Below are 26,384 nucleotides of genomic sequence, written 5' to 3' on the forward strand. Positions count from 1 at the left end.
GCTTGCTAAATTAAAAGTTTTTTTTAAAGCGTTTAAACACTCTAATAGAACAAACAGCAGTACAAATATCCATTTCTTGTATTGGGAACGTAAAAGTTTTTATGGTGACTAAATTCACTCATCAGGGGAGGAGTTGATATGGAAAATTTATGGCTTTATTGTGATGAGTAGCATAATTGAAGATTAAAGGAAGGGAAAGTACAGAGGGCAGACAGTTTGTGTAACTCAAAAAGGCAAACCCCAGACACAAGTTAAGTACAGTGAAAATGGTGGCTGTATGATGTGTCATTTTGCCTTTAGCTTTATGACTGTGGGGAGCCTGGCAGCATTTTTAAAATCAAATATTCATACTTCTGAAAGAGTGTTCTTGTTTTAACGCTATCAAGACTCATGGTAGTGAGTCGTGAGGCTAAGAAGCACAAAGCGCACGCCCACAAAATAATAAACACGCGACCACTACTGTGAGTAATTTACATGAGAGATCTATTATGCAATCTTTTAAAATCCGCATGGCAAAATCTCAGCCTTATTAAAAGATTCCACCTTGAAACCAGGGGCATGTAACCTTTGTATAATGAGTAACTACCACACGAAAAGTCAGGCGAATTGTTGGAGTAGTTTGTTCCATCGCCCACCCATTTACAATACATTAATTAAATTATTTATTCAAATGTGCATCGTTCTTTTTTTCATTTTCTTCGTCATCGCATCCCATTGGAGCGATTTTCTTTCAACCATGAAGTCGTATTGTAAAAAAGCTGCGGCTATCAGGGGCTTTTTACACAATGTATCTGTACATTTAATTTCGCTAAAAGTTGTTTGTTAGTTTATGAGATCGCTTTTGTGCTCTTTGAAGATTCAAACTTGCCGCCATGACATCGAGGTGTGAGGCGCCCGCCTCAATTCCCAAACCAAACAGTGTGGAAGTGGGCAAGGTCATTAGCCATAGCGAGTTGGCTGATTTGATAGACATTGTGCTGTCAACTCTTGGTTTAATTGTGAGTCCAGTCACTGATTTGTTTTAAATTTGCCACGGTATGCCTCCACTGACTCGTTATAGCGTGACTCCGGCCCATGCAGGGCCGTGCATAGCTATAGCCAGCTGTTTCATACCTGCTGTAATTATATAGTTGAAGCAACTTTCTGCTACATTACCCGTACACGTCTTTAATTCTGCCCCAGCCTTTCAGTGCCTGTGAAACTTCAGTGTTCATTTAAAATGCCAGCATCAGCGCATCACCTTTCAGCACTTAACCCACAATTATAGAAACTCTTTAATGATAGCATGAATATACTGTAATAGTAAACATTTACATTATGATGATCCCATAAAATTAAAAAAATTACTACAATAGCACAAGAAGCCAGATACACTAGTGTTTGGCTATGAAGTACCACCAAGAGTTCATAATATAGTAGTGGAGTCTTGGTACCACATATTAATTTTTCTTCACCATTTGCGTGATTTGTCCATTGACCATAACCTCACCTGCCAACAGTCACAACATCAGTATTCACCCTGCATATACAGAAAGGGATACAGTATGGTAAGGCACAGCTAACTAAAAACATGTAATCATATAGTCAGACTAACATGTCAACAAACACTTAATTCCACTATTATGATTGTTGTTAAAGTGAGCATCCCACATAGCCATTCCCAAGATGTATTCAGCAGTTTTTGGAATATATTACTTGACTTGTTTTGTGGTTCTCACCTACATTGTTGACATAACAATTTTTGTTGCTAGGAGACATATAAACTAGGAGGGACTAATGGTTATAGCATAGGCTTGAGCCTATTATGCTCAAAATATTACCTATTATTCTTTCAAGAATTTCCCAATGGTTTCACCTATTATTCTTTTTATTCTTGTGTCTAGCCTATTATTCTACTCATTTAGTTTCTGTAGCTAGTCATGATCTGACTGCTCTATTAGAGTATTTGAGCATTCTATTAGAGTACATCGATCAGGCTTTCAGCTCCTTTTCAGCCGACATTCGTATAATTACGTCAGCTATATATCACTTTTAGTAGCTTAACTCTTTCATCTAGCTAATCAAGAACAGACATGCCCTTTAATTCCACAAATTATTCCCGTGGACATCCAATAATTCTAAAATTATGCCTTTAATCATCCTATTATTCCGGAATTATTCTCACGAAATTGGTGACCTATTATTTTCAAAATTATGCCGGCATAATAGGCGCAAGCCTATTATAGCATAATGGTTAAACAAGTTACACAACAGCAAAGAAAATTTTAATAAACTAGCAGTGATCGGATAGTTGATAGATAAAAGTAGAAGACAATTAGTTTTTCCAGTCCTGATTGTTTGAGAATAAGCACATTAGCTGCTATAAGCATGAAAAAAGCAAGACAGACTAAATTTTAACACAAGGTTTATGATGCAAATTCATTATGCACCTACCAATGTGTTACCCCACCACCCCCCTTGGATGTAAAGCCTGTAAGTGGGGCTTTACAAGGCAAGTTGACATGAAACTGCTGCTTCACTATGGGGCATTTGACAATCATTCATTAAGCACCCAAGTATTTTTTCTACGCTATGTCAAATCCCCCACGTTGCAACTGGAGCCAATGGTGGGGATTTGACACAATAGGTTTGTCCTACCATGAGGCATTTAACATTCAGTTGTGCCCACTATAGCCCTGTATATGCCCGAAGGGTGGTTAGTAGGGCAATACATTGATATGTGCATTATATATAATATGGTGCATCTACTGGGGTAAGTAGATTAAGCCTGTACCTTGCGGGCCTAAGCATGTTCCTCTCCTGTTTTGAAAAATAATCTTTTATTACCTGCCCCTAGCTGGAGTTTGCCTGACACCTTCAACATCACTAAAAGGCATCTAAAATGGTTAATTTAGCTTTGACCATTGGCAAACTACCACACTCAACAATTATATCAGAGTATACATAACTCCATATATCTGCCCAGTTACTATATAGTAGGGTCCATGGTTGTCTCAGATCTGCTTATATTATTATCACATCAATCAATCGATGCATAGTAATTATGGTCTACTGTATGTACGCATTGAGCTGAGCCCTTAACTCATTTGTAGTATTGACTTACCTGCTAATCATTCAAATGCCTGACACATTATTTATAGCCAAAGTTTTCACCATACATTATAGGAAGCCATAAAAGTATATAGCCCATTAACCTATCCTGAACTGTTGGTGGAAGCACTTGTTTGCTCTTGACATATGTGTTGTCATCACCAACCATCTTGGTTGGTTGAAATGTTGAGAAAATATCCTCTTTCATTTTAGCTGTTTTCTCAGGGTTCAGCTCAACTTGTTCGCGGTCTGACCCACACAGCTAGAACAAGCCAGCTACGAGGCTCTGGCCTACACAAGCATAGTATATAATCCCAGGAAGCTACTATGGCATGGGAGATTCCTGTCTAAAATTACGACGGTAGTTATATAGCCGTTTACACTGACTTAGCTATACACGAATTTACCCGGCAATTTGCTGGGAGAATAATGTGATGCATTCAGTGCCATCAGGCTTCATGTCCATTCTGAGGAATACATTCAGCAACAACTTGCAACTGATTCGGCTCTACTTGTCACGCACAGATTTCGACTAGACTAGTTATATCACCAACCCACTGCTTCAGCAAGAACAGTTATGACTGTAGCCTCGACTTTGCCGGTTCTTATTTACATGAAACATCATGCGAGATATCACGTGAGTCCTTGCAGGAATTTGAACATTATTTTCAGTTTGAATGAATTTTCTCTTAGCAAGTCACTTTTAGTAGCGCTTCTAAACACTGAACTTGGAAGCTTTTGCTACTAATTTAGCTAGCTAATCTGTTGCTGAAGCTGTTATTATGCATGCATACATGCAGTGTCTCCTATGTAATATTATATCTAACTGTATGTTATCTATTCAACAAAAAGTAGTGATATCCTGTGCCAAAAAACAGCCCAGCTGTAAAAAAAAGGCGAGGCCAAGAATGCACAAGTACATGTTCATGGAGTAACCAAAAGACATGATATCAAAATCTGGCCAAGAAAGCATTTACAGTATAGGCACTTTTGTGCATTCATTTTCTATATGCTTCACATTATCACATCCAACTAGCTGTACATGTGTGCTTGCTATATAAACAATACTACTGAGATGATAAAAGATATCACACTGCATTGTTACCAAAATTAATTTAACTAAAAATTTACAATTAGTTTCTACTTGGCCATCTTTTTTTTTGGCCAAGTAGAAACCTATTGTAAATTTTTAGTTAAATTAATTTTAGTAACAATGCAGTGTAATATCTTTTATCATCTCAGTAGTATTGTTTATATTGCAAGTACACATGTACAGCTAGTTGGATGTGATAATGTGAAGCATATAGAAAATGAATGCACAAAAGTGCCTATACTGTAAATGCTTTCTTGGCCAGATTTTGATATCATGTCTTTTGGTTACTCCATGAACATGTACTTGTGCATTCTTGGCCTTGCCTTTTTTTACAGCTGGGCTGTTTTTGGCACAGGATATTTGATACTAGATACGCCGAGATGCTTCTGTGAAAGTACTTTTGTTGCAGGGAAAGTTTCTATGATGGTTTTTAGTGGCATCTTTTTGGTGGGTGCCCATTGAAGGGGGATTTATTCTATGTAGTACTACTGTACTGTAGCATTAGAACTACCCCTTATTTGGATGGTATTCTTTTTCTTGATTAGGCAATCTCCTTTACTTAGTTCAATCAGAGATTGTAGCTGGTCTAATTGATCATGCGACAAACAAAACAAACCAAGCTATGTTTACATGTCAAGCTACTGGTGAACCAGTTCCAAACATCAGTTGGTACTTTAATGGTGTTATGATAAATGTGTCAGATACAAGCAAGTACATGATAATGTCAACATCAATAAATACAACTACTACCGAGAACACACTAACAATGTACGATGTAACATCATCTGATGTGGGAACTTATATTTGTAATGCTACCAATATTATTGGAGATGATCAAAGCTCTGGAATACTAACTGTTAATGGTAATGAGTATGATTGTTAATATTAAAGTGGTTATTATCACTCTTGTAGTGTCACCTGATATCACATCACCATCAGAAGGACAAATACACTACACACAGGAAGGACAAACTACTACACTATCATGTATTAGTACAGGTTATCCTCCACCACTTGTTGTTTGGGAGAGAAGTGGTGAAATGTTAAGTGAACACACTTCAATATCTAACACAACAATGTCTACCAATATGGGAAATATAACTAAAGTGACAGTTAATTTAACTTTTACAAATGTATCTAGGGAGGACACTGGTTGCTACACTTGTTCAGCTACTAATTTGTTAGGTGGTAATATCAGGAATGTCTCTTTTATTGTCAAGTGTAAGTATTTATGATGTCATATAGCTGGTTTTTTTTGTAACAACTGGCTCACATTAACAGTACTGTAGTATTTGTATTGTGTGTTCATTTACTGCCCACACTGTTTTAGTTCAACCAGAAATCATTGTGGAGTTAGTTGATCAGTTTGAAAATGAAACTAACCCAACATCATTTATGTGTCAAGCTACTGGTGAACCAGTTGCAAACATCAGTTGGTACTTTAATGGTGTTATGATAAATGTGTCAGATACAAGCAAGTACAGAATAGAGGCTAGATCAATAAACATTACTACTTTTGAAGGTAGACTGGAAGTGTTTAATGTAACATCATCTGATGTGGGAACTTATGTTTGTGTTGCTACTAATGAACTTGGTAGTGATAGAAGTGTAGGAGTATTGACAGTGAATGGTAAGAAAATGTTCTCCACTAATGTGTGGAAAATATGATCATGTCATGTTATTACAGATGCTGCTGAACTTGTTGAACCATTAGAAGGGAGAACAGAACACGTTAAGGAAGGACTAAATGTCACACTAGCATGTATTGGTGCTGGTCATCCACCTCCTGAAGTTGAATGGAGAAAAGTTGATGGAAGAATTAGTAATAGGACAACAATTAGTAACTCATTAATGTCCACTAATGAAGGGAATGTAACTAGAGTCACTGTTGAGATGATTATAACAGGATCATATAGAGATGATAGTGGAATTTATGAATGTTCAGTTAGTAATCTACTTAATACCGTTACCAAAAGTGTCAACCTAATCATCCAGTGTAAGTGATTACTAGCTACTCTGCATGTGTGAGCGTGTGTGTCTTTCTGTAATGTGTATTTTCTGCTGTGTTTGTTGATGTAACATTGCTACTAGCAAGCAAATATATAGCACATTATGACATTTGCATTATGGGACAAGTTTATAAATGCATGCATTTGGTAAAGCTTAAGAGTGGAGTTTTATTAGAGTATCTAGCCTCTGTCCTCCATGGTACTTCAATGGGTGTGGTCACCATGTACAGATGTACCTTCTTTCTGCTATGCTATTTGTTATAAGTGCAGTCAGACCAATATAGGGGCATAGTAGCTATACTCAATTATTATCGGTGTAGTTAGATCATTAAGGGAGTACGCTACTAATTCTTTTTTGCTTCACAAGCAAATCATGGTTTTCATTAATCTGTGGTTGCTTTCTATCGCTTTTGTATCAGATTTGTTTGTGGAACTTACAATCACCATTTTCAGTTAGAAGTACCGTATAGTAAAAAACTTTGGTGGTAAAAAACTTTGACGAATTTGGAGAATAATGTTCAATTTACCAAAGTTTTTTTCACCAATTATTTTAGATGATCACAAGAGCACATTGAGTAACTAGAACTTGTGATGAAGGTCAGTAACTTTTTGGAGTACATGATCAAATGAGCTACTGAATTCTCTAAAATTTCTAAGAAACCTCTATTGAAGCCATAGTAATCATATCTAAATTACATACCTTTTAAGATAATACTATTACAAGCCACTACATTTTTGGTGGTAAGTAAAAACAGTGGACCCAGGGACCGACCATTCACAATATTCTGTACTTGTACTAGGTACCTTTGCAAGTAGGCTTGCATGATCAATATACTTTTTCCCAGTTACAGTATCTCACAAGATGTTTAAACCTTCTGAAAAAGTGTCTGAAGCTGTAAGCCACTCGCCTGCTGCATAATGAGTATACTAAACTATTATTTCAACTCGCTACTAAAGTTTCAGTAGAACCATTGTGCAAACAAATACTCACGGGAAACAGTGATTACTAGCTAAGTGAGTTTCAGTCCAGCAGCTCGACATTCAACCAGATTTCATACAACAGTTTTACTGTATGTTAAGGATCACATCTTTCTGGCCAAAAAATCACCCAAAAACCAGGTTCATGGCACCACCTTGGCAGTATTGGTTAGGTACATATAACCAAGCCCAAAAATGCTTCTAATAGATTTTTTTTTAAATTAAAAAAAAAAATTATTCAATAGAATTTTCTACTGACTGCTTGCCACTGCCTGCCTGCCTGCCTGCCTGCCTGCCTGCCTGCCTGCCTGCCTGCCTGCCTGCCTGCCTGCCTGCCTGCCTGCCTGCCTGCCTGATTCCATCAAGCAAGCGTAACTTGATAGTGGTTAAGGATACGACTTGAATTTTTCACTGTTTGACGTTGTTTCATCCCAAGATCTGCTTTTTTCGCATACTGGAGTATGTACAATGCAATGCATGCATCATGGACTTACCTTTGTCCTCCTTTGTGTCCCATTTCTTTTTCTGACTGCCCAAGGTGTTGATTTGCAGTAGGACAATGCATGGCTTCCCTAAATTTGTAAAAAGAAACTGTCCGTATTTTCCATGGTGACTGGATTGATTGCAGAGGCACGTCTGATACTGTTCTTCATTTGTAGCTCTGTGTAACAGACTTAAAATAGCTGAAAGCAAAGCATAATGGCCACTTCACTTTCAAGTCAGCAAGTGATAGCTTGGGTGAACGTTCAGACTAAAACATCAATTATGGTGCCATCCTTTTCTTTGATGTGGTATGTGTGGGTTCACCAGTCATAAAAAAGAAGTATAAGGAAAAATTACGAATTTTATATTTGATTAGGGATCATAGAAAAAAAAATAAGGAAACAAGGGAGGCCTCCTACACCTGCAGATATACTAGCGAACATTTAATCTTTACTTCAGTTTATACCCATGACTGAATTAGGAATTAAATGTTCACTAATATATCTGCAAGCAGGGGCATCAGAGTAAAAGTGAAAGTGGTAAGCCTCAGCCCTGATGCCCAGTTAGTCTATGGGGATCTGAGGGCATGTTCTCCCAGGGAAAAATTGAAACTTTTACTGATGCTATTTGGAGGCAATATTATGTGTGCAAGGTCCTACATGCTAGTTAGCTACTTGGATGACAATGTTGGATGTTATGGACATTAGGCACCTTGTTTAACCTTACTACTTGAGTTATTAACTAAGAGATCTGTAAGGAATGTTTCCAAGTAGCTACCGAAAGAAACAAAGCCAAAGGAAGTAATTACTTTTAGAGGAGCTTAACACGAATGAAGTATATAAGCACAAAGGTGCTCTGGGTGAAAGACAGGTTTGATAAGTATTGTTTATATTAATTGTTGCCATTAAACAAATACTAAATGTATTACATGTTTGTTACGTTTAGCTTTGGCTTCATCAAGTTTACAAGTTTTTTATATTCCAGCCAAAAAGTGATGAGGCTTTGGCCTCACTGGTTGCATCTACTCTGAAGCCCTTGTCTACAAGTGTAGGTGACTTCCCTTGTTTCCCTACTTTTTCTATGATCCCATAATAGTTAGACGTCAAGAACCTGGGTTCTACAGGATTTAGAAAACTCGAAGGCCCCAGGCTGTAGCACCCAAGTGCAGCGAGGGTGCTAAGCAGTGGTTCTTGACGTCTAACTTATTTAGACTACGACTTGTTATTGTACCTTGAGTTGACACCTGCTTGTAAACAAGAAATGTATGGTTAATTACTGGAAACAAACCCTCTACATGGTGGGACCTAAGCGTGGCTGTTGCTACCCATTTAAACTCACATGTGTTGCCAATGTTACAGGTGCATTCTATGTTTCGAAGTACTGGACTCGAGTGACTGGACCACAAGTCATTGTTTCTGTTGTTGTGCCTTGACAGCTGCTTGCAAACAAGTAATGTAGTGCTGATTAGTACAAACAAGCCCATTACACCTCCCTCTAATTCAGTACGGCTGTTACTAGCCATTAAAATGTCTGTGCATTGCCAATGTTACAGGCATGTAGTTATCATGTTTCATATATTGCCTCAGAACGTGGTCTCTATTGGACATAAGCGTGGCTCTACGAGATTTAGATACCACATTTTCAGCCAATCGAATTTCAGCATCAAACTTGTTGTAGTCTAATTGAACTTAAAATTCCTTATACTGTACTTGTTTGTACATACTTCAGAGGATTTTACTCAGATTTGCACTAAACAGAAGTTCAATGTCTTAACTAAAACATGTTTTATTCATTATTTGGAAACGCTGGTTTTTCAGCTTCATATAAAGCACATAATTCTATTCATAGAAGCCATAGGACATAATTACTTGCCCCCTATAGGACATGTTTGCCATGCCTCAATTGTTATTAATGTATAGTTATTCAGGGGCACGGATGCTATCTATAAGTGCAGCTAGGCATGGTTGTTGTGCGTGTTTTTTACAATGTAGTTAAGCTATTAAGGGAGATGGGTGCCATGCTTGATCATTATAAGCCTAGTAGACTATGACCTGTTTTTATTAAAAAACCTATAACAACTACAGTAATAGCTCTCAGCTGCAGAGAGCAGGCTATCTTTGTAACCCAAAAAAAGCACACCATAGACTAAATTTTGGGTTTTAACAATTTTAAAAATTAAATCTGTGTACTACTGAAAGAGTGTTCTTGAATGTAACTCTATATTTGACACTAGGTACACTAAGATGCTTCCATAAAGGTACTTATGTTGCTTAAAATGTTTCTATGATGTTTTTAGTGACAGAATTTTGGTGGATGCCCTTAATTGATTTGAAGGAGAGATACCTACTATATAGTACTACTATACTATTAAATTAGAACTACCCCTTCTGTAGATTGTATCCCTTTGCATGTATGATACACTCTCCTTTACTTTCAATTTAGTTCAATCAGAGATTGTAGCTGACCTAATTGACCATGTGACAAATGAAACATATCCAGCTGTATTTACATGTCAAGCTACTGGTGAACCAGTTCCAAACATCAGTTGGTACTTTAATGGTGTTATGATAAATGTGTCAGATACAAACAAGTACATGATAATGTCAGCATCATTAAACACAACTACTACTGAGAACACACTAATAGTGTACAGTGTAACATCATCTGATGTGGGAACTTATACTTGTAATGCTACCAATATTATTGGAGATGATCAAAGCTTTGGAATACTAACTGTTAATGGTAAAGAATTCAGCGATGTTAATATAGTAGTTTAATAAAGTTATCATTACTGTTATAGTGTCACCTGATATCACATCACCATCAGAAGGACAAATACGCTACACACAGGAAGGACAAACTACTACACTATCATGTATTAGTACAGGTTATCTTCCACCACTTGTTGTTTGGAAGAGAAGTGGTGAAATGTTAAGTGAACACATTTCAATATCTAACACACCAATGTCTACCAATATGGGAAATATAATTGAAGTGACAGTTAATTTAACTATTACAAATGTGTCTAGGGAGGACACTGGTTACTACACTTGTTCAGCTACTAATTTGTTAGGTGGTATTATCACGAATGTCTCCCTTATTGTTCAGTGTAAGTATTTATGATGTTGTGTAGCTGTTTTGTGTTGTAGGAATTGACTTAAGTGCTATAGTGTGTGTATTTGTGTTCATTTACTGCCCACATTGTTTTAGTTCAACCAGAAATCATTGTGGAGTTAGTTGATCAGTTGGAAAATGAAACAAATCCAACATCATTTACATGCCAAGCTACTGGTGAACCAGCTCCAGACATCAGTTGGTACTTTAATGGTGTTATGATAAATGTGTCAGATATAAACAAGTACATGATAATGTCAACATCAATAAACACAACTACTACTACTGAGAACACACTAACAGTGTACAGTGTAACATCATCTGATGTGGGAACGTATATTTGTATTGCTACTAATGAACTTGGTAGTGATAGAAGTGTAGGAGTATTGACAGTGAATGGTAAGAAAATGTTCTCCACTAGTGTGTCGTCAATATGATCATGTCATGTTATTACAGATGCTGCTGAACTTGTTGAACCATTAGAAGGAAGAACAGAACACATTAAGGAAGGATTAAATATCACACTGAGATGTATTGGTGCTGGTCATCCACCTCCTGAAGTTGAATGGAGAAAAGTTGATGGAAGAATTAGTAATAGGACCACAATTAGTAACTCATTAATGTCCACTAATGAAGGGAATGTAACTAGAGTCACTGTTGAGTTGATCATAACAGGATCATATAGAGATGATAGTGCAAGTTATAAATGTTCAGTTAGTAATCTACTAAACACTGTTACCAACACTGTCAACCTAACTGTCCAATGTAAGTGTTTGAGCAAGTATGATAATGTGAGCATTTCAAGTATACCATCAAGTTTTCTATCCATAATTACTGTAGTTTTACAGGTATTGGTTTGGCTATCTGCGGACAAAGAGTAATAACTTAGTGGTATTCAAAAGCAATATATATAGCAACAAATCACATAATATGAAGTTTAATGAAGTTAATGTTGGAAACCAACAGATGTAATACTTATTGTCATGCTGGTACAGCATGGGTATCCAATGGCTCCCAGAGTTGGGTATTAATAAAAGCTCTGTTACTACAATTAGAATATTGACACATGAGCAGTAACACTTGTAACTAATTGGCTTGGTGAACATCATTAGCTCTTCCACTCCTCCCTCATATTCATGATCCAGTATACACATGTACACATTACACCATGGTAGTGCTGCCACCATATATCAATACATCGATAGTATACTTAGGTGATATGATATGATATGTGTGATACCGTAATTTGCTTATTTTTCATTGTAAAGTATGCAAAATTTGTGCAAAACATTCTGCGAAAATTACTTGCACGAAAATTTTATACTACTCTAATAGAGCAGTCATTCATGTAAATCATACGAAAATATTTTTACATGAAAACTTTTATCACGAAAATTTTTGCACAAAAATAAAATCAAGAGTTAATAATAGTGGAGGGGAGAGTGTCTAACGCTCTATAGGGCTGTATAAAATGAGCGCGTTTGAGCTAAAGGGCTTCAGCAATCTTAACAAGCGACGTGTTAACGCATTCAACTATGGTTACGCGGCCGGCGCAATACTCATTCAGAAAAGAGTGTATCGATAGCAGTTCACGTGAGAAGCGAGTGTTATAAAATGGTGTCCGTTCATGGTTCTCAGTCGAAGATATCAAATTGTGGCGGTACCCGTGAGAGTGGAAAACAGATTCTAGTGGAAGAAGAAACATCATCTCGATGGGAAGTAGGAAAACCGTCGTTCGAAGACGCGATGCGGTGTTACCTGGTCTGCCATGTTGGAACCAAATACCACTATCAGCACTTCCCAAATATCGATTCTAGTGTTCATGAACTTGTGCAGCATCGTTGATGTGACCTGACAAAAGTGACGATTGGTTCTAGTTGTCAAGTGTAGAGAATGCGACTAAACACGAGATTATCCGTGGTGAAGCCCTTTAGCTCCCACGCGCTCATTTTATGCAGCCCTATACAGCGTTAGACACTCTCCCCTCCACTATTATTAACTCTTGATAAAATGAATTACAGTAGCTTATATCAATTGTTGTATTTGGTATTTACAATTATTTACCAATTACATATGTATTTACCAATTACATTATGTATTTACATTATTTGATAAACACATGCTCAAATTATTTTGGGATTTTCAGTTAAGATGGCGACTAGCGAATTGACGCCTATGACAGAAAGACTGGTACTGCTTCCCAATGGTAAGGGTTTGGTATGGAAGTACTTCAGTTTTGTTGCTAATGCTTAGAAGAAGATTACAGATAAGAAGAAAGTGTGTGACCCCCCACTTGCCCTTACTTACTCAACAAATTTGTCTAATCTAACCTACCACCTAGAGAGAAAAAACCCAGAAGAACACAGAAAAGTGATTGCTGCTCAAGGCAAGAAGACAGAGGCACCATCGAAAACACTGAGTACAACTACACCTTTTCTGTCGATCAACGACTTGAAACATGGTGGAATAAAGCCTTATGATAAAGCCAGTAAGCAAGCCAAGCAATTAGTAAATGCAACAGCACAATTTATAAGCTTGGGCTTTCAACCCATCAGAGTTGTTGATAATCAAACCAAGCTTCAGAAATTAATTTTGCTTTCAACAGCGGATCCTTGGTTTGAGTTGCCACACCGAAAACATTTTAGCACTAAAACCCTTCTACTATTCAGTGCGTGAGCAAATCGAGGCTCAGCTAGCATCGTTTGATTACTGCACAATCATCTCAGATCTACGAACTTAAGGTCATTAACACCATTCCTACATTTCACTTATCATTCATTTTGTTGATACCCGTGAATTTGTTGTCAAGTTACTATGTGTACAGACACTAGAGGTTTTGAAAGGACACACCACTGTTTCACTTCAGCAAGTTTTGTCATCGATGTTTAAAGATTGGGACATTTCATCAAAGGCGTTTGGAGCAATTACTGACAATGGTCTAATCATGGTCAATGCCATTGAATTACTATAGGCTTAGAACATTTCCTTGCCTGGCCCATACTCTCCAGCCTGGCCCATACTCTCCAGTTGGCCATTAAGAAAGTCTTTACTATTCCACGAGTGAACACAGCAATTGCTAGGTGCAAAACGCTAGTTGAACATTATAAAAAGTTGACCAAAGAAACATACCACCTTCGTGAAAAACAAAAGATGCTTCAAATTGAGGAACACAATTTAATTCAAGATTGTCCAACTCGATGGGAGAGTATGATGGCAATGTTGCAACATGTTTCAGACCAGCAAGCTGCTATTGCAGCTGTTTTGATTGAGGGAAATGTCCCCAATACTTGATTCCAGGAGGTGACAAATGGACTATTATTGATAGTCTCATCAAAATTATGGAGACTTTTCAAACACCACTGAAGTTATGTCAAAAGAAAAGTTTCCTACCATGAGCAGTGTAAGGCCATTGCTATACGAGCTACTAGAGAAAACCTTAATGATCACTTCAGATGATACAGCTGTAGCTAAATCTATGAAGGAAGCTATCGGTAAAGATTTGTCTAGCAGGTATCAAACAGATGCTTTGAAAAATGTTGTGAATAGTACAGCAGCCTTGACCCACGGTACAAGGAACTTGCCTTTTTGAGTGGTGCAGAATCAAGAGATATCTGATGAATTGGAGCAATCATTGGTTGACATTCACTTACCTTGTGACAGTGGAGACAGTCCAGAAGAAACAAATGTGTATAGAATAGTGATTAAAGGATGGCAATATAAACCACACTGACAAGTCCAATCACTGAACCGGGAGATGCTCTAAATGACACTACTTCACATGTTTTCACTTTAAGCTGAGCTATTATTAGCATTGACAAGCATGCACATACAACACTACAACAAATAGTAATCTATAGATATAGTAACAGTTCAGTATCTAATAAATGCACTCCATCAATCTCCAACATCCTCCGGGGGGGCACGTAATATTTGGGTCCACTCTTTCACTTCTGTTGTCCTTTTACTGCATGTCGACCTACAATCATGTTCATTGCTTGTGGTCTGTTTCTGTCCTCCAGGTCATTTTTTTTGCTGAATTAATTGTGCAATCACCATACAAGAATTCATAATATTTTATATTTGTTGAAACGTTTTCATGTCTTGTAAACACTCTTTCCTTATAAAGATATACATTTTTTCCCCTATAACTCCATGTACTGCTATGTCAAATGTGGTGTACCACATCAAAAAGTTGCAGCAAAATAAAATATCAAAAAAATCTAGCCTGGTCACTGAGGAATAGGTAGCTAGAACCAGAAACATATAATCATATAATTAACTTTGCATGGCCTACTGTTTAGTATCTATAGTTATCACTGAAGAATATTTGAAACCACCCTATACAATAGCAACTCAGTATATTAGTACATATCATACTATATAAGCATTATTCATTATTCTTATTGTAATTATACATTAAACTATTACTGTGAAACCTCTCTAATTCAACACCTGTATCTAATCCAGAATATCTCTGTAATCTGACACCATTTGCTACACCAATGAAATAAGACGTTGTCTGTTTGATATTGCTTGATAATCCAACATCTGCACACAGCTTTTTGAGCAACATAATGGGTGATAACTAAGTTATAACCCAGTATATAATAGAAAAATTCTATACAGGCAATTGAACTAGGTAAAATTGATTTATTGCTCATACATACCATATGTAGGTACTGGTCATGGTGCAGGTTTTAAAATCAAAACATTTGTCCAAAATTAAAGTAGTGTGACTTATCATACAGTACATTAGGGATCATGGAGATTTGGGGTTTCCTAGCCAAAAACATCACCCAAAAACCAGCTTCACAACTCCATCCTGGCATCTTGGCAGTATTGGTTAGGTATAACCAAACCCAAAAGTGCCTTCAGTACAATCCTAACGGCTTCCAATAAATTGTTATGAAATTAAAAAAACAATTATTCAATGGAATTTTCTACTAACTGCCTGCCTGCCTGCCTGCCTGCCTGCCTGCCTGCCTGCCTGCCTGCCTGCCTGCCTGCCTGCCTGCCTGCCTGCCTGCCTGCCTGCCTGCCTGCCTGCCTGCCTGCCTGCCTGCCTGCCTGCCTGCCTGCCTGCCTGCCTGCCTGCCTGCCTGCCTGCCTGCCTGCCTGCCTGCCTGCCTGCCTGCCTGCCTGCCTGCCTGCCTGCCTGCCTGCCTGCCTGCCTGCCTGCCTGATGCCTTGAGGCAAGCGTAGCTAACTCGATACGTGATGGCTAAAGCTATGGGCTTCATTTTTTACTGTTCGACGTTGCTTCTCCAACTTATCCTGGGTGTGTCATCGTGGATGAGGACTATATCTCCGACCCTTGCCATCTGTGCATTGTTTCCAGTTGTTCTGTGATATTCACATAAGGCAGTAAAGTACTCCTTGCTCCATTGGTTCCAAAAGTGACAAATAAGCAGTGCCAGGGCCTTGGCTCTTCCTTGTACATCAGCTGTTTCCCCATATGTCAGATCATTAATTTCATCATCCCCTACATTGTAGTGAGGCAGGGAGATTATTGGTTTGCCATACAGCAGATGGGAAGGTGTAATTGGACCAGAATCGTCTACATCAGGTGAGGCATGGTTTAGTGGTCATTATTCAACATAGCTGCTACTTCTGTTACTATTGTCTGGAGGCTCTCCAAAGTAGCATGGGTGCAGTCTAACACTTTCTTCAATACAGATTTTGTCAATCCTATTAGTTTTTCCCAGATAAAGTGCCATTTAACTCCTCTTCTTGCAAGATTCTCAGTTAATGCTGCAGATGATAGCAAACTCTGCAGCTCCTCGGCAGTGGCCAAATAGGTAGAAGTATTATCAGACAACTTTAACCTTGGTAGAGATCTCCTACTGGCAAATCATCGGAATGCCTGCAAAAAACACTCAACGGTTTAATCAACAACAATTTCCAGATGGATAGCTCTGGATACAGCACATGTGAACAGACACACTTAGGCCTTCTGTTCACCATCACTGCTACAAACATAGAGAGCACCCATAAAGTCCACTCCGGTGACTTCAAATGGATGGACTGCATTGACCCTGCACTTTACAAGTGGTGGAGGGTCTGGTGTTGGGTATTGTCTACCTGCATGCTTTCTGCAGATGACGCATGTACGTAGCAGTGACCTGATGTGCTGTCTTTCTGACGGTATCAGTACTGCTGGTGTACCATTGTCAGGGTAGCATTAACACTGCTGTTGTGTTGCTCAATGTGTGTATGAAGTGTGATAAGTTTGGTGAAGTGGTGCTTTGAGGGCAGCAAATATGGGAACTTGGCAAGTTCTGACAGTGGGGCATTGTGAATTCACCCACGACATTTGAGCAACCGATCATCATCTGAGAACAGCTGCAACTATCACACCAAAGGGTAACGGTTGCATGATCGTAATTGAAGATTAGCAATGTCCTCAGGGAACACTTCATGTTGGATTGTGTGTAGCCACTTCAGTTTAGCCCTTGAGAGCTCAGATGGCATCAGATGTCCCACACTATGGTGTAAATGTCGTGTTGCATCAATAAAGCAAAGTACATATGCAGTGACTGCAAGTAGCTTCTGTAGACTACTGTACTTGCTGATGTCCATGACATGCAAAAAAATTGCTGGAGAGGTCTGAGCACTATGAGTAGAGACTTGATCAATTGGTTAGTCACTAATTCCTCTTGCAACTGAGTGAGCAGTGCTTCTGATGATGGCCACTGATCGTGTAACTGCAACCACGATGGACCTTGCTGCCAGACAGTTGCTGAAGCCAATTGCTGAGCAGTAACTCCTCTTGTCTTGTCAAGAGGTCAGCAGGGTAATCTTTTGATGGACAATACTGCCAACAAGTAGAGATTGATCATATCTCACTTACCCTGTGATTGACAAATGGCTTCAGTTTCTTATGGCTGGTGATCCAGTACAAGACAATTTGGCTATTTGACCAAAGGTATAGTGCACAGTCGATATTCAATGATGTTCTAACAAAGTCACTTAGTCTTGCTGCAAACACTGCCGCCATTAACTCCAACTTCAGTAATGTTATCTGCTTAAGTGGAGCTGCTCTTGACTCGGTTATTACAAGTGAAGCTGGCTGCCAGTCCTGTTGCAAGTAAGCAACTGCTCCGTAAGCCTTGAGGCTTGTATCTGCAAAGACATGTAGGTTGGTAACAGCATTCTCAGAAGGTGGAGATGAGGCAGTGTACTTCCGAGGGAACAGAAAAATTGTGGCATCTGTAATGTTGTTAGCAATAATATACCATTCGGTGAATAGGTCTGCTTTCAGTGACATGTCCCACTCGACACATTCTTTCCACAGTTGCTGGAGAAAAAGCTTTACTCTACTGCCACTATTCTACACATTGGTGCTGTAACAAAAGTATAGACGATATTCAATGCCTACACTCCAAATGCTGTCGAATAAAGGGCAGCATCACTAAGCTACTAGCGAAGGTCAAAGACATGATCTCCACTGATCTTGAAGGCATGAACTCCCAGTCCATCAAAGAATCTCGCAAGCTCATTGCTACCACTACCACCACCCAACTGAGAGACAAATGAGATTAGATTGCTACACATTGGTGCTGTGACGAAAGTATGGACAGTATTCACTGCCTTCACTTCAAACGCCGCGGAATAAAGGGCAGCATCACTAAGCTACTAGCAAAGGTTGAAGACGAGGTATGTTCTGCTTCCAAAAATGGAACGAAATGGTGGACCTATTTTCATCCACTTTTGGATGTTTTTACTCTGTGATGTTTCCTTCCAATTTTGGATGGAAATAGCTCATTTTCCTATATAGTGACAAAATCTACAATAAGGTTCCAAAATTGGATGGTTCTGTTCATCCAATTTTGGAATAATCTGTACCAAATTTGTAATCATCCAAAATTGTATGGTTCTGGTCATCCAATTTTGGAGTAATCTGTACCAGCGTTGAAACCGGGTCGGGTCATCCGGGTCATCAGGGTCTGACCCGGTTTACAATTTATCCGGGTCTGACCCAGATTGGATCACGTGAGAAACGAAATTGTTCGTTTTACGACGTGGAAACTTATAAACGCTATCGCGTAGCTCTTTCGTGAGCCACGCCCACTTATCGCATTACCAATATACGCTCAGCCACGCCCATTTGTTAGTAAGCGTAGTATGTAGCACGAAACTGAGGGTATCTATGGTGAGGGGTAGCTATTGTCAGTAGGTGAAGACCTTTTTTTTTTTTTTTTTGGTCTTCAACCTACAGCTAGGCTGAAGTTCAATATTTACTCAACACGAATCGAACGCTCAAAATGTAGACTCGTTCGCTCGCTCGAGACTAGCCGAAACACGTGTCGGCTTTAATTAATCCGGGTCACATCCGGGTCAAATCCGGGTCAGTGGGTCATCCGGGTCAGCAGTAGTGACCCGGTTTCAACGTTGATCTGTACCAAATGTATAATCATCCAAAATTGGATGGTTATGGCAGTGGCGTAGCCAGGAAAAAATTTTTACCGAGGCAAAGTTTATACATTGACCTAATTGAAAAGGTCTGCTTCTGACTCAACTGATTCACAGATACTTTCAAGTATGGGTGGTGCAGCATTTGGAGGTTGACTATCTGGTTGGATGGCAGAAAGTGTTTCAGAAGACTTGGCGTTTTTCTATGTGTCATAAGTAATGCTCCAGCTTAGTTAATGCTACAATTTACCATGCTACAATTATTTTAGACTAGGTTAATTGCACTCAACACAACTTACTCTAGAGATATTATGATGCAACGGAGGCCATAGTCATGTACACTATACTTTTTATTGATCTGATGTGATGTTTAAGTGAAAGGTTATCTCTTTCATGTGATGCTCAACTGCATGTGCTAAGCATGTCAAGCTAGGGAGTCTGGGGGCATGCTCTCTCAAGGAAAGTTTTGAAAACATAGCTATGCTTTGAAATGGCATGTGGAGACTATTTTTTTTGTTTGTAACTGCTATTAATGCATGATATGCATGATCAATTAGCTCAGTGCAATGTCATGCAGTCATTGCAATGCCATGCAGTTGACTCATTGGAACTTTTGAAAAGACAATTAACATAAATGTAAATGATTTAGACCAAGCAGTGTAATGAGAACGGTCGCTATGATCTGTAAACTGAATTCTCTATTTAGAGTATATTACGATGACTGCTCTATTAGAGTATCTCGATCTTTTTACAAATTCAAGTAGCTGTAAAGTGGTCCAGCACCATGTCACCATGGGTTATAGCCCTATTTAGTACTACAGCCATAGATTCTATTATGTGTGGTACGGTATTGCTCTCTAATAACGTTTTGAATAGAAAATCCGGGGTGCCAAAACTCAGGCCTGCTCAGCCTGTTGTCGAGCATTTTTACCGAGGCAGCTGCCTTGGTTGCCTCAATGGTAGCTACGCCACTGTTATGGTCATCCAATTTTGGAATAATCTGTACCAAATGTATAATCACCCAAAATTGGATGGTTATAGTCATCCAATTTTGGAATAATCTGTACCAAATGTATAATCATCCAAAATTAGATGGTTGTGGTCATCCAGTTTTGTACCAAATTAAAATCATCCAAAATTGGATGGTTTTTGGCATCCAATTTGGAATAATCTGTAACAAGTTTATAATCTTCCAAAATTGAATGGTTCTTGGCATCCAATTTTGTACATCCATCCATTTATTAACAATTGTACATCCATCCAAGTTCCTACCCTTTGTACCATTGGTACGAAGAGTAAGGCATTATGTAGAGTAGATTTAAGGTCATTGAAAGAAGATAAAGATTTCTGCAGAAAGTGCATATCAAGTCACCCAGTGCTGGCTCCAGTCTAGGAATTTTTACTCTTTTTTTGTAGCCATGGGATAAGTATGTTATGGCTTTCAAATATTGAATTAACATGAATCTCCAAAACACCCTTACAAAATATTTTTCACAAGATTCAAAACTATGCCTGAGTACATAAATTACAATAACAGCTGTAATTTCCACCAGTACATTCTTAATCGAGAACCAATGATTTTTCCAAAAATAATATTTTTAGTAGACAGATTCCATTGGCGAAGACATGTGGGATGTTCGAGTGGCTACAACATGGACATTTATTTAAAGGAAACATTGATGGCAATGAATTCTCAGATTAATGAACAAGCAAACTCAGGATTGCAAAGAATCAAAGGATACTTTGCATATATTAAAGCTGATAATTTCAAGTTTCATGTCAAGTTGTCATTGGCTTGCAAAAACATGGCCATTCAGAAAACTTTAAATTTATAGCATTGTGACTTTTTTAATTAGCACACTAGCTCTATGTAAACATGCACACATTGTCAATCAAGTATCTATGTAAAGTATGTATATATGTAATCAGAAAACTAATCAGCATATATTTACGGTATGAAAATAACAAATCGCAGCAATCCAAGTTATATGTCATTGCATGTTCACTATCATACAGTACGGTAGTACAGTATTATTAAGGATCATGGAGGTTTTCACAAAAAAATATTGACCAGAAACCAGTTTCACATCCCTTCATAATGCCTTAGCAGTATTGGTAAGGTATAACAAAGCCTAAAAGAGTGACTTAAAACTTGCAATAAGTTGCAGCAAAATTTTCCAAATTTTCTATACAGTGGAATTTTCTACTGACTGACTGACTGATGCCTCGTAACTCAAGACTAAAAGCTTGATTTTTTCACTGTTTGATGTCACTTCAGCCCCCACTGGTGCCTTTTGGTATAGCACAGTAAGTATAGTGGAACCTGTGTTACGGTCACCTCTGTATAACGGCCATGGTCACGAGGTCCCAAATATTTTCCCATACAAATGTATGCATTATGGTCTGTATTAAGCGGTCACCTGTCTAATGCGTGTAACGGCCAACCAAGAATTCGCCTATGAATCACTGTACACATAACTTCATCCTTCGTATAACGGTCACTACCTTTTACGGTGGCTTGTTAAGCCAATTGCCTGGTACTACAGCACTGTTTCAATTAATGCACAATTATCACACTTCCTGCCTTTCAATGAATACTATATAATCTATCAGGCTTTATTGCTTAAGCATATTCAATAGCTATAACCAACATTCATAGACTCACCTTACCCTTTCTGTACTAAAAACTAGTAAAATATTCAGACTGTATTGCGGTTGGTGCGGGCCTCTTAATAATAATTACTCATTTATAACAGTCATAGCCACTAAAATGCTGCTGACCACCTTATGCAGGTTTTCTCTATAACAGCCACCTTTATATAAAGGCCAGATATATCTGGTCCCAAGGTGACCATTATAGATAGACTTCACTGTACAATGCATGCATCATGGACTTACCTAAGTTGCCTTTGTGCTCCTTTTTGCCCCATTTCTCTTCATTGATAGCTCAAGGTGTCAATTCCTGGTAGCATGTAGTGGCTTCCCTATCTGTATTTACCCATATTTTCCATAACTCCCTGTAGCTGGATTAATTTCAGAGGCACATCTCTCCATTCGTAATTCTGTGTAACAGGCAGAACATGCCTGAAAGCAAAGTGTAATGGCCACTTCACTATTCAGTAATTGGTTATTGGGGCACACGCTCAGACACAAAATTAATTTGATGGCATGAATGTATACATCATGGTGTTATCTTCCTTTGTGTCCCATTTCTTTTTGCTGGTAGTGTAAGGTGTAGATTAGCAGTAGTGAATTAATGGTTTCATTTATAAATGAAAATCATCTGCAATTTTTGCCTGTCTTAAACACTATAGAAGTAAGCAAATTTGTTCTAACTTATGATTTGCCATGTGTGCAAGTACAAAGAAGTTTAAGCTTCAGTTCAGATCATAGAAATAAAAAGTGATGAAACAAGGGAGATCATTCTACAGGAGGTATGCTAATGCCAAAATTGGATTACCAGAACCATCCAGTTTTGGACGGATATAAATTTTGTACAGATTAATCCAAAATTGGATAACAAGAACCATCAACTATTGGATGGTTATAAATTTGGTACAAAGCATTCCAAAATTGGATAACCAGAACCATCCTATTTTGGATGATTATAAATTTAGTTCACATTATTCCAAAATTGGATGACCAGAACCATCCAATTTTGGATGATTATAAATTTGGTACAGATTATTCCAAAATTGAATGACTAGACCATCCAATTTTAAATGATTATAAATTTGGTACAGATTATTCCAAAATTGGATGACCACAACCATCCAATTTTAAATGATTATACATTTGATACAGATTATTCCAAAATTGGATGACCAGAACCATCCAATTTTAGATGATTATAAATTTGGTACAGATTATTCCAAAATTGGTTGACCAGAACTATTTAATTTTGTATGATTATAAATTTGGTACAGATTATTCCAATATTGGATGACCAGAACCATCCAATTTTGGAACCTTATTGTAGATTTTCATCACTATATAGGAAATTGAGCTATTTCCATCCAAAAATTGGAAGGATATATCACAAAGTAAAAAAAATCCAAAAGTGGATGAAAATAGGTCCACCATTTCCTTCCATTTTTTGAAGTGGAACATATATGAGACATGATCTCCGCTGATTTTGAAGGCGTGAATTCCCAGTCCATCAAAGAATCTTGCAAGCTGATTGCTACCACTACCGCCACCCAACTGAGAGACAAACAAGATCAGATTGACGACCTCGATACAGCGATTGCAGCGAAAATCCAGACAGAAACCGACCTAGAAGAAGATATCTGTAATGCTGGCACCTATCAAAGCACCCTGGAAGAACAGATTACCTTTCTTCCAGAGTTTATTCGTAGGGCAAATTTACTACCACCATCTACAGTGTCACCATCGCCAACTACGGTGTCTCCTCTGCCAGTTTTATTACCGACCTCAGCAGCTGACACCTGAAGCGATACACCTGGTACTTCACAGACAGAGACAACTCACACAGAGCCAGCACATGTGAGTACCAGTGACGTAACCACACACACGTGATATAGTACCAACGCACACTTACCAAAATGTTAGCCACCTACCAAAATTGTCCCTGCCCACATTTAGTGGAGACTTGCTCCACTGACAAATGTTATGGGATTCCTTTTATGCAGCAGTAATTCTAATCCAAGTCTCAGTAATGTGCAGAAATTTAACTATTTGTGTGCACAATTACATAGAGATGCTGCTCGTGTCATTGCAGGCTTCCCCCTCACTGAGAACAATTATACTCATTCATGCAGTCACCTTGCTTAGAGACAGATTCAGCCAATCATATAAGCTTGTCAGTGAACTTAGGAAAGCCATCGAATAACCTGTCTAGCTTACAAAATTTCCATGATTCAATTGAAAAACAAATGAGAGCCTTGTCATCTTTAGGCAAACCTTCCACTTCCTGTGGCTCCTTGTTAACATCATCAATGTTAATCAAGCTGCCCACGGAAACTAAGAAGCACATGGCTTGTGAGCACTGCAATTCAGAATGAAGCATTGATGATGCTATGGCTGGCATGCTGAAGGAAATACAAATCCTTGAGATAAGTCAATGCATGGGGAAATCTATGAGCCTTAACAACACTATGCCTACCACTGGCACCTTTCATGCATACACAGAATGAACACCACGAGGTCACCACTCCCATGATGAACAGAGAAGGGAGCCAGTTTGTGTGTTTTGTAAGGATAGCCACAAACCCATTAAGAGTAACAAAGTTGTAGATCCTAAGGAAGACTGATAATTGTACGAAGGGAGAATTTGTGTTATAACTGCTTAGCTAAACACAAGGTAGCACAGTGTCACTCCAAGTTTACCTGCAGAGAGTGCAGAAAACGACACCATACCAGTCTCTGTAATGCCTTTGTTGTTACAGATGTATTATCACCACCTGTCAACACCTCACAACCTGTTAATACAGTACCAGCTCCCATGCAACAGGCTTCAACTGAAGCCTCACTGACCACAATTACACCATTGTCAGCGTATTACACCAGTATTTGCTTGCTGAAGACTACAATTGCTGCTGTTTCATCTGATACAACTACAGCTGAAGGGAACATCTTATTTGATGAAGGAATTAACTCAACGATCCTTTGTCATGCAGCAGCTGGCTAATAAGTTACACCTTCAGCCTACTCATCATGAAACCATATCAGTGTTGTCAAGTGTCATCCCCTAGGAGCCTAGAGGTTGTCGCATTGTTTGTCCACACCTTAAGTGGCAGTTGCATTCCAATATCAGCCCTGGTTGTTCCCAAGCTTGTGGCTCCAATCCATAATTCAGTGTGTACCTGCCTGAAGGGAATACCTTACCTCAAGGACTTACCACTTGCCCATCCAGTAACATCAGATGAGAACTTTGAGATCTCTGTCCTTATTGGGGCAGATTACTACTGGAAGTTTGTCCAAGATTGCATAGTTTGGGGTGAAGGACCAACTGCTGTACAATCACACCTTAGCTACCTACTCCCTGGACCACTTCTAATTGTCCCGCTCTATGGAGACAGCAAACCTTTACATTGCTATCCTATCATGCACCACTGAAGGTAATGACATGTGTTTTTGGAATCAGAATCTGTAGGTACCATGCCAGCAGGAGAAACCCCAGGTGAAACATTTCTTTGCAATACATGTGCACACACATCACTACTCAGCCTGATAGAACATACAGCCTACTCTTCCCATGGAGGGACAGTCACTGTCTAAGTACACTGTATGTTCTAGGTGAACTAGATACTAGCAGTCCGACTAACCAAGACCCTAGGGCTATTGAAGATCCATGCATGGAGGAATTATTGAGGAACAGGAGAAGAGAGGCTTCATTGAGAAGGTGGATACAACTAGCAGTAAGACTAACATACACTATATTCCTCACCACCCCATGAGGAAGGAGTCAACCACCACACCGATCCGGATTGTGTACAACTGCAGCTGTAAGCAGTCCCCTACTGTTCCAAGTCTAAATGACCGTCTGCACCCAGGTCCACCATTCTTCAATGACCTCTCTGCAATTCTTCTCCGCTTCTACCAACACAGGTTTGCCTTTTCCGCTGACATCAAAAAGGCTTTCCTCCATGTTTACCTTGACAAGGCTGACAGGGACAGCACACATTTCCTATGGCTGTCAGATCACGAAGACGAACATAGCCCATTCATCACTTACAGGTTTAAAGTAGTTTTGTTTGGTGCCACTAGTTCCCCTTTCATGTTGAATGCTGCACTTACTTTTCACTTGACTCAGAATGCTTCACTATTGAAAGCCCAGCAAAGAGGCTAAGGAACAATGAAAATGAAGATATTCAATTCAAGATAAAAATAAATTCTCTAAGCTACTTGATGACATTTTTGAATCAGAATCAGTGCCCCCAACCAAGGCTTGCTCTTGTTGACAAAATAAAACGAGAAATGTCCTTATACAAGACTGAACATGTGGCTGACTTGGATAGTATTCCCCTAAGCGAGAGAAAACATACATTCCCATTAATTGTCAACTAGTTCAGAAAATGTTTTCAGTGGTTGCTACAACTGTAGCATCTGAGTGACTCTTCAGTTGTTAAGGGAATGTCATCACAGAGAGAAGAAGCTGTCTTCTGCCTGAAAATGCTGACAAGTGGATTTTTCTGCATGAAAATGAAGATTACTGACAGTGACAATGACATGTAAGTAATACA

At 38.7% G+C, this 26,384-nt stretch overlaps 1 protein-coding gene across 1 annotated transcript in view; it reads left to right on the top strand.

Annotated features, from left to right (window-relative positions):
- Positions 1 to 26,384, top strand: part of LOC136261067 (hemicentin-1-like) — a 177,266-nt gene that overhangs the window by 113,291 nt on the left and 37,591 nt on the right. Inside the window, exons 12-19 of the mRNA XM_066055034.1 lie at positions 4,729 to 5,046; positions 5,096 to 5,404; positions 5,514 to 5,813; positions 5,871 to 6,179; positions 10,096 to 10,395; positions 10,454 to 10,762; positions 10,864 to 11,166; positions 11,224 to 11,532. Of these exons, the coding sequence (XP_065911106.1) occupies positions 4,729 to 5,046; positions 5,096 to 5,404; positions 5,514 to 5,813; positions 5,871 to 6,179; positions 10,096 to 10,395; positions 10,454 to 10,762; positions 10,864 to 11,166; positions 11,224 to 11,532 (2,457 nt within the window). The remainder of the gene's footprint in view (positions 1 to 4,728; positions 5,047 to 5,095; positions 5,405 to 5,513; positions 5,814 to 5,870; positions 6,180 to 10,095; positions 10,396 to 10,453; positions 10,763 to 10,863; positions 11,167 to 11,223; positions 11,533 to 26,384) is intronic.

The sequence above is a fragment of the Dysidea avara genome, chromosome 7, assembly GCF_963678975.1.
Source record: "Dysidea avara chromosome 7, odDysAvar1.4, whole genome shotgun sequence".
Taxonomy (NCBI): Eukaryota; Metazoa; Porifera; class Demospongiae; order Dictyoceratida; family Dysideidae; genus Dysidea; species Dysidea avara.